The sequence below is a fragment of the Ursus maritimus genome, unplaced genomic scaffold (genome assembly GCF_017311325.1).
Source record: "Ursus maritimus isolate PB19 unplaced genomic scaffold, ASM1731132v1 scaffold_19, whole genome shotgun sequence".
NCBI classification, from domain to species: domain Eukaryota; kingdom Metazoa; phylum Chordata; class Mammalia; order Carnivora; family Ursidae; genus Ursus; species Ursus maritimus.
In genome coordinates, this window is record NW_024424341.1 from 13,720,889 (window position 1) to 13,730,339 (window position 9,451).

Below are 9,451 nucleotides of genomic sequence, written 5' to 3' on the forward strand. Positions count from 1 at the left end.
CACACACACACACACACACACACACACAGCCCAGACACACATTTCAGGAACACCAGATGAGTAGTCTCAGTGAGGTCCTGTCAGCTAGAGTCAAGTTGCTTGTGAAAATGGAGAAAATATTTTGGAGAACTTAAGGGATTCTAAAGAGAATTAGAGAGGGGAGGTTGCTACCTCAGAAAGAATTCTGGCATAGTGAATCTGAAAAGGTGGAGATAGAGAACTCACCTGAGCACCTCCCCACATACATTCAGAAAAATCTACTTTGGCTTTGGGAATTTTATTTGAGGGCAGGGGAATTGGAAAGTGCTGAAAACAGATACAAGGGGAGAGTAGGATAAAACAGAGGCGGCCAAAAGGAGGAAACATCACCCGCATTTTATGTAAGAACTTAAACTGAGAAGCTACATGTCTTTCCCAAGACTCCACAACTAAGTAGTGACACCAAGATTCAACCTCATCTATTCAACCCTTATTTAACGATAAAAGCCTATTTTTTCCCCACTATGCTACCCCATTGGATAACCCAGTATTCAAGTTAGAATAATGATACACCAGAGCCATCCCTAAGGTATGATGAATGAAGACAACTGTCCCAGGCTTTGAAGACAACACAATCATGAAAACTAGGCACACTGGCAATGACAAACTGGTGAGTAGAAGTTTGAACAACACAGGCTACAGGAGACCTGTAGTTCACATACAACAAAAGCTCCTAAACCATGACCAAACCAAAGTGACTGGCATTACCGCAATTTTCTTCTACTCGTGGCTATATGTCCCTTTTCTTTTAATACTTTCTTCTCCAGTCTTCATCTTGGGAGTTTTTTTAAGCCAACTGCACTTTATACAAGACAGGGAGATGGTGTCATGCTCTTTTCCTGCTGACACATAACCAATACTCCAAGTGTATTAAATAAACACACAATGCTTACGTTATTATCTCATGCTAGCAGAACCAACCCTAGGGTTCAGTCAGTGAAGGGAACTGTCCTAGGACTTTGGTAAGGGAGATGAATGAGAGTATTCAGAGAGTAGCCTGGAAAACTTTTGTCTTATTACTGAGCTTCCAATTTAATCAAAGAATGTTCAGAAACAAAAAAAAAAAAAAAAAAAAAAAAAAAAAAAACCATTAACAATAATCGTTCTATGTATCTTTGGACCAGGAACTTCACTATTTCCAGATGAAATTGTACTTTCTTAAAGCCAAGACAATTTTCAGGTAGTGAGTACTAGCACCAGCTTCCACGGCGCCTTCTCTTCCTATCCCTCAGCTATACTAGAGAGTCAGAAGGAAGAGGACAGACATAATCATCTTTTGCTTGGTTGATACTTTATACAATTCTTAACCTGGAACATCTTGTCATGCAAAGAAACTATCTAAGTCATAGAGCCTTGTCAACAGGATTCGGGATCAGAGGCTCCCATCAGTTAAACATAAGAAAATTTTAGCTCAGTACCATTATTAATCATCACAATGGATTAAAATACAACGAATGTATTTAAATCCATGAGGTCACAGGACACTTTAAAAGGTCACTGAACCAGATGCTTTTAGTGCCCCTCATCACCACCCACCTCAGATCTCATCCCACCTCAGATTTCCAACTGTTCTGGAAAGTGCCAGAAAGCTCCCAGCTTGCTGCCACTGTCTCTCTCTCTCTCTCTCTCTGCTTTTCAGCCTCAAAGCGTTTCCAAAGCCCCAGAAAATCTCACAACCAGTGTTCTGACTCAATATGAAAGTGCAAGGGAGTTAATACGACCCTCACCCAACGGGGCAGGAGTCTCCAGCCTTCCGTCCTTCTAATGGAACAATTTTAAGGTACATTCCACATGGTCTTCACAGCCCTTAGCAGGATCAACCCAGTTGCCCACAGCTATAATAAAATTACGTGCCCTTCTTTTTTTTGACCACTGCTGTTTCTGATCTCCCTCTCCCATCAGTCTCGTCAGTCTCCTGCTTCCTGGGATCACTTTCCAAACAAACTATCTGTACCCAAGTCTTTGTCTTATTCTTTCTTTTGAATGAAGTCTTTGAAGGATACTAATAAATTAACTCATTCTTCTGAAAAGAAGCATCTATTCTTTCCTACACAAATTATACCTCAGGTAGTGAGTACTAGCACCAGCTTCCACGGCGTTGAGAGAAGTTTCCCTTAATAAAAGGATCATAACCCTAATGAATTAATAAGCCCAAGAAACTATTATAATGAGCTGCTAACATTACAAAAAGAGACAACCAGACATTATAAAACTTCTGATGTAAGTGCATGATACTGTCTTTGAGGGCCATCCCAAGATGACACCCAATGGCTCCTGTCCCCTGGCATCCACACCTTTATGTAGTCTCTTCCCACAATGTACTATGCTGGCTTGTGTGACCAATAGCATATAGCCGAAGTGATGGTATGTCACTGCCAAAATTAGGTTACACAGACCACAGCTTTCTACATGGGCATGCTCTCTGTCACTGTCTCCACCTCGGATCTCGAGCTCTAGGGGAAGCCAGCTGCCTTACTGGGAGTCACCCTATGGAGACGCTCTCATGGTAACAGAGAGGGGCCTGAGATCAATACCCAACAAGGAAGTAAAGCCTTCGGTCTGACAGCGCAGGAAGAAAGGCCTGCTAACAAACACATGTGTGAAGACGGGATCAGATCCTTCAGCCCCAGCCCGGCCTTGAGGTGATGCAATCCCAGCTGACAGCCTGACCATAACTTCATGAGAGACCATGAGCCAGAACCACCCAGCTAGGCAGCTCCCAGATGCCTGACCCTAAGAAATGAAGATAACGAATGTCTGCTGTCTTAAGCTGCTAAGTTTGGGGGTAATTTATTATGCAGAAATAAACTATTTACCACCTATTGTGAGCCTTGTACTCCCCCACCAGCCAAATCCAGTCACTTGATCTAACTAGAGGTTTATAGGACAGAAGCAAAAGAACTACATGTTCAATGACAACAGGCAGATGCAATCAGCAACGGGAACACAAAGGACTTATAAAGCTTGTTTCCATTAACAAATAAATGATGAGGAAAAAAAAAAGAGAGAACTAGGAAACTGACCGGCCAAAAGAGACTTAAGAGACTATCCTAATTTAAACAAATTAGAAAACAAAATGAAAACTTGAAACTAGTCAGAGATACACATATTTAATGATATTATGGAATAATTTCTTACTCTTAGTGTGAGAATGTGTACTGTGTTGTGTTTTTAAAGAGACCCTTATGTATTAGAGACACATACTGAAATATTTACATTTGACATTATACCTAGGATTTGCTCCAAAATAATGCAAAGTGAGGACAGGAGAAAAGGAGTGCCGGGTGAAGTCTGATCATGAGTTGCTAACTGTTGAAGGTGGAGGACAGGTAATGGGATTCATGTACTTTTATTATTCCTACTTTTGTATGTGTGAAATTTTCCTTTAAAAGAAAAAAATGCTTGGTTTTAAAATTTTGTATCTGAATTAATGAGAGAGAGTCAAATTTTGCTATACTCTTTTCAAAAAGCTGAAATTAAAGTAGTTTTCTACTTCCCCAAATGCCCAGCAAACAGAAATGAGCACGGACCTGAGGAGGTTCAAAATTTGGTCTCCACCAGTTACCAATGCAGTCATCAATGACCCAGTCTTGCAGGACTCCATCTTGACGACCCAGTATCTGTCAAAAAGAAATAATACAGCCAGTAAACAACTGAATATGCCTCCCCATGAATATCTTTCTTTTGTAAAGATATAGATATACTCTTTATAATTTCTTGTCTATTATTACCTATGTCCCTTGGCCCAAGACATAACTATTAGTTCCAAAATGGCAATCTAGCATCAACATAACTATATAGGACCAACAAATCCGTTGTTATGCCCTGGCCACACATGAAAAACCAAAGGTGGCCAATATCTTACATGAGCCAATGCCATACATATGATAGTTTTTCTAGAATCAAGCTGTAGCTTGTGTAAATCACCACCTAACTAAATTATAGAAAAAACTTTCATTTTCATAAATCTGTGTGGCATAATATTAAACTTATTTTAATCAAAATTATACTCTATATGTTTTAATTGGTCAAACATGGTTCTACAAGGTATATGTTTTAATTGGTCAAACATGGTTCTACAAGGTCTATAATAGCAAAGAGCAGTTCCGTCTCACTTTCCCCATTTCCACTGGCTATGACTTTCAACTCTTAGTGGTTTTCCCCCACACTCGCCTCTATTTTTACAAGCATTTGCCTTGTTTTTAAAGAAACTGTTTTAGTTTCAGAGGGTTGCTGGAGGGGAGGAGGTGGGGCGGGGGGGGCTAGATGGAAGATGGGTATTAAGGACACTTGTGATGAGCACTGGGTATTATGTGTAAGTGATGAATCACTAAATTCTACTCCTAAAACTATAAACACTATATGTTAACTAACTAGAATTTAAATAAAAACTTGAAACAAACAAAAAACCAAACTTTTAGTTTCAGATTTACAGAAAAAAAATGCAAAGATGGTACAAATTTCCTACGTATCCCACACCTAGTTTCCCCTATTAACATCTAACACTAGCACAGCACATTTGTCACAACTAATGAACCAGTACTGCTACTTTATTAACTGAAAGTGAATACTTTATTCAGATATCCTTGGTTTTTAACTTTCCAGTCCCAGAATCTCCTCTAAGCTACTACATTACATTAAATTATAATTTTTCCTATAGACTGTAACAGTTTCTCAGCTTCCTTGTTTTTGATGATCTTCACAGTTTTAAAGAATACTAATCAGATATTTTATAACATGCCCCTCAATCAGACTGGGATTATGGATTTTGGGGAGTCTGGAGAGGAAGACCACCAAACTAAAGTACCATTCTCATCACATCATACCAAGGGCATATTATATAGACGTGACTTTTCACTGAAGTTAACCTTGATCAGCTGGCTGAGGTACTGTTTATCAGGTTTCTCCACTACAGTTATACTCTCCATGCATTCTTTTTGGTCATTTCTTGATTACTTTACATTTTTATAAACCTAAAGAAAAAAGCAACACCCTTTACTGTGAGTGAGAATTTGGATCTTAAAACTATATCCTCCAGTCATACTTTCTCTTCCACCATCCTCCCATTATCAATATTTGGTTAAGTCTACATTCAGTATTTAAATTACTGTGACTAGGTGACTTAGACACACCAGAGTGTTTAGTAAACTACAACTGCATTTTTTACTACACAACTGTCCTTTTTTTTAGTTAATAATTGCTTCATACATCATTCACTATCACCACTTCATCTCCACATTCTCCCAAGAACTTAAATTTCTTCTCAATTCAAATGTCAATTATTCTATCAATTTCATTTTTTCCTAAGAAGACGCTTTCTATCACCCTCCTCCAGTCTGTAGATGCTCTCAACCCTGCCTCCACAACTGGAGTCCTAAGGCTTCCCTCTGCCTTTCTCCCGTGTTGGTAGATCCTCTCCATATTCTGAATCCTGTATCTTTTTAGTTTTTCCTTTCATTTTGGTGGTGAACACCCTCTAGTAGCTTCCTGAGAAGTTACAAGAGATATATTTCTGGAAACTCTGTATGTCTGGAAATAATCCTACCTGCACACTTGATTTATGGTTTGATTACTATAGCAGAAATCATGCTCTCTCAGAATTATGAAGGCATGTTACAAAACCCTTTAACTTCTGGTATTATTTCTAGGAAGTCAATATCATTTCTGTTGATGCTTTGTATTTAACTCATGTCTCCCCCCATTCCCCAATTTTGGAAGTTTTTAGGATCTTCTCTTTATCCTTATTGATTTAAACTTTCATGATGATATGTCTTTGCATGGATCTTTTAACATTCATTATAGAGGGCAGGCCAGTAGGTCTTTTCGATCTGAAAACTCACGTTCTTTAAGTTTAGGAAATTTTCTTGAATTACTGCTTTGATATTCTTCCTCTGCTCTATTTATAATCTATACTGGTCCTTCTAGAATGACTCATTAATTTTATCTTTTCTCACCTTTGTTTTACCTTTTCATCCTACTTTCTAGATTTCCTCAATTCAATCTTTTAACCCTCTACTGAATGTTTTGTTTCTGCTAACACTTTTTAAATACTCCTGGGTTCTTTCTTGTTGGCTGAATAGTCTTTTTGATGGCCCAGTGTTCCACAGATGAGTTGTATCACCTCATCACACAAGAATATTAATTATAATTTTACTGATTGCTGAATTCTGTTTCTGTTGAGTTCCATTTGCTTCTTTTGATCTGTTTTTGTTAAGACACTTTCTCCAAAAGCCTGGCTCACAATTAAGGGTGAAGCACTAAGATGCTTAGCTGTCACCTCTGAGTGATAGGGCCACACTATTCTTTGGGAAGATTCCCAAATATCATCATATGGAGGGGTTTTTTTTGGACTGATCATTTTCTCCAGAAATAAAACCTCCAAACTTCAGCCTGGGGTATGTAAGCCTAGTTGTCACAATTATATCAGCATAGTAGAAATCTAGAAGTCTCACTATTCAGGATGTAAACTCTCATTTATTCTCCTCATCCTTTCTACTTTTTCATAGCTTAGTGTTCTCTGAGCCAATCTCTACTGACAATCAATCACCAGCTAATCTTTATCTAACTGGAAAGAGTGGGGGAAGACAATCTAGATATAGAAATACAGACTTTCAATCAATCCAGTTTCCAGTCCATGCATGCTCCGACTTTAATGAGCACCTGGCACTTCCAATTCCAAAGCCTTTGTGGTGTTATTAAGTGCTAGGTCCAGAACTAACGCCTGCCAGGCTGAGGTTTCCGCTAAGTGAGATGTGATTTGCCCATCTGCTTTTCTAGCTTCTAAAAATTTTTTTTTGCAATGGTCTCATCTTAAACTCCTTCAATCCTACCGAATTTCTATCTTTTAAAAACCCTTTACTTCCTTTTTGGTGGATTTCTGAGAAGCAGCTGAGTTAAGCAAGTAGGTTCAATCAACCACATGTAAACGGAAGATCAAGCACAGCACAATATTTAAAAGGTATAATGCACTTTAAAAAATACTGGAAAGATAAACCAACAGGTCAAAGTGGTAGAATTACAGGTGATTTTAGTTTTGTTTCTCCTTCTGCTTTTCTGCATTTGCCAAGGTTTTTTACCAGAATGTGTATCAGTTTTGTAATTAAAGAGGGAAGGAGTGCATGCTAAAAAAAAAAGAAAAATAATTAATAATAAAAACCACCTGCAATTTCAAAACCTGGAGCATCTATGCATTTGGCCTCAAGTTTTTAAAGACAGACATCAGAGTGACTTTTAAATGGTAGCAAAATTTGGGTAAAGCTTAAAAGATAAGTGAAGAAATGAAAATAGCTTTTTAACAGGAATCATTCTTGTCAAAATCCTATACTGGCCTACACTGCAACAAAACTAACTGCATTCCAATTTCCAGCTCCATGACATACTAGCTATAAACATCAAGCAAGTTACTTGAACCCTCTGTGCCCAGTTTCCCTATCAGTAAAATGGGATTAATAATAGTACTTCTCCCTAGGGCTGTTGTGATGGGCTGAAGGAGCTACTGTATATAAAGCACTCAGAACAGTGCCTAGCACAGTAAGTACTCAATAAATGTTGGCTTTTATTAACCATTATTGTTACATCAACAGTTCAATGGAAAAAAATGTTAAAAGTAAGTTCTACTTCAACTTACAGAAAATATAGTACTGACACTGTCGTTTATTTATTGAAAACTATTCAAAATAAACTTAAAAGCTAAAAAGATAAAAAGCCTAATTATCCATTCAGTTGATGGTGTTCAGATGGGCAAGGATAAACCGCTGAAGGAGTTAAATGGAGAAATACCTCTGTCATTAAGCGTTTTAGTCCTTCAACTTCATCTTCTCCTGGGTTAAGTTCACCACCAGGTCTGTACAAAGGTTAAGAATTTCAGCTTTCAAATTACAACAATTTTAGGATAACAGGAAGAACACAATAATAGTTATTTCTATCATGTAACTGAGTAACACATATTTCAATGTCACATAAGGCAATCAAAGCAAACAAATGTCAAAGGGAGGGGTAAGAATGTGCTAGACAGTTGAATTCATAATATTAATTCACCAGACTAACAGTGCACAAACCCTGTTTTAAACAAACAAAATATGTACCATAACAACTTCCAGCCACCAGTCTATCCCAATCTCTTCTCTCTGGAAGGTAATCTGGTCATAATGGATTCTAGAAATGCCCAAAGAGGCAATGGATCACAATCTTTAGGTCTGAAGAATGGGGCATTCTTCAAGAATTCCAAAATAAGGATTTGAGATCTTTCTTTTTGGTACAATCTGGTCAAACAGTTGTGCACTAAATGTATAACACAGAGATATTTATGAGTTTAAATGATAATACTAAACAGTTATCTATAAAAATACAAGTCATTTTAAGAATGGAAACACAATTCATGCTAAGAAAGAAATACCATCACTTGTTCTTAGTAATGGTACAATGACATCTAGAAATTCAACTTGGATTAATTTGCTTCACGGGGCTTCTATCAGGCTCAGTTATTAACAGCAATATATAGAAACATGTGGATTGCTAGATAAGGAATAAATGAGCACTACACTGGGGAAAAATTACATCATTTTCTCTTTCTAAAGATTCCATTAACAGCAGTGTTTGAGGAAATAAATGACTAAGGTCTAAAATTGTCTTCCAAAGCTGCAGCAGTCCTATTAAAAGTTGTCTAGCTGTTAACTTCCAATGACACTTACAATTTGAAGAAAGTTGTTCCCAGCTGTAGCAGTAACACATGTGGTAGCCGGTGCTCATGTACAATCAGAACCCCTTCTACAGTCCTTCTCATTCCAATTTTATCAAATTCCTCCCTCATGCGCTGAAATCTGGCTGCAACAGAGCTGTCCTTCTCATAGAGGGGCTCTTTTGTACCAAAAGTATAATTGGTAAGAGGGTACCTGTGATCCAAAAACAAATATCTAACATGAGAACTGAAGACCATAATTTACCATGACAGATACCAAACACATATAAAGAAACTATGGAGGGAAAAAAGTGTTCATACTGTACTCAGAGAACCAGGTTTTGTCCAAAGTTACACAAATTAATGTGACAGCAAATACTAGAATCCAGCTCTTTGGACTGTAAGGCCAGAGCTTCCACTACATCAAGTTGCTACACCACACCTGAACTTTCAAGTATAGATAACACCACCCCTAAAGGCCCTCAAATGCTTAGAAAGTGGCTATCTGGGTATCCTGTGATCCTCTGGTTTTAGATCGGCGGCTAGACTAACATTGCCAACCTGGCTAACACCCCCTTGGGGCTCTTCTACTAATGTAATCAGAAATTCTATTAATTATGGGTGCTAAAGACTAGTATCTCTTTTTCTACAAGGTAAGCCACCACCTTCCATCATCTCTTATTTTTCTCTCAGTCAGCTATCCTTAGACTTGACTGGTACCACAATCCTCTCCTC

The 9,451-nt window shown here is 38.0% G+C and overlaps 1 protein-coding gene across 1 annotated transcript in view; it reads right to left on the bottom strand.

The window, feature by feature from the left end:
- The window catches only part of NUDT21 (nudix hydrolase 21), a 16,881-nt gene that overhangs the window by 4,407 nt on the left and 3,023 nt on the right, over positions 1 to 9,451 (bottom strand). The window contains exons 2-4 of the mRNA XM_008702621.2: positions 8,730 to 8,930; positions 7,819 to 7,882; positions 3,570 to 3,659 (exon numbers count right to left, since the gene is read on the bottom strand). Of these exons, the coding sequence (XP_008700843.1) occupies positions 3,570 to 3,659; positions 7,819 to 7,882; positions 8,730 to 8,930 (355 nt within the window). The remainder of the gene's footprint in view (positions 1 to 3,569; positions 3,660 to 7,818; positions 7,883 to 8,729; positions 8,931 to 9,451) is intronic.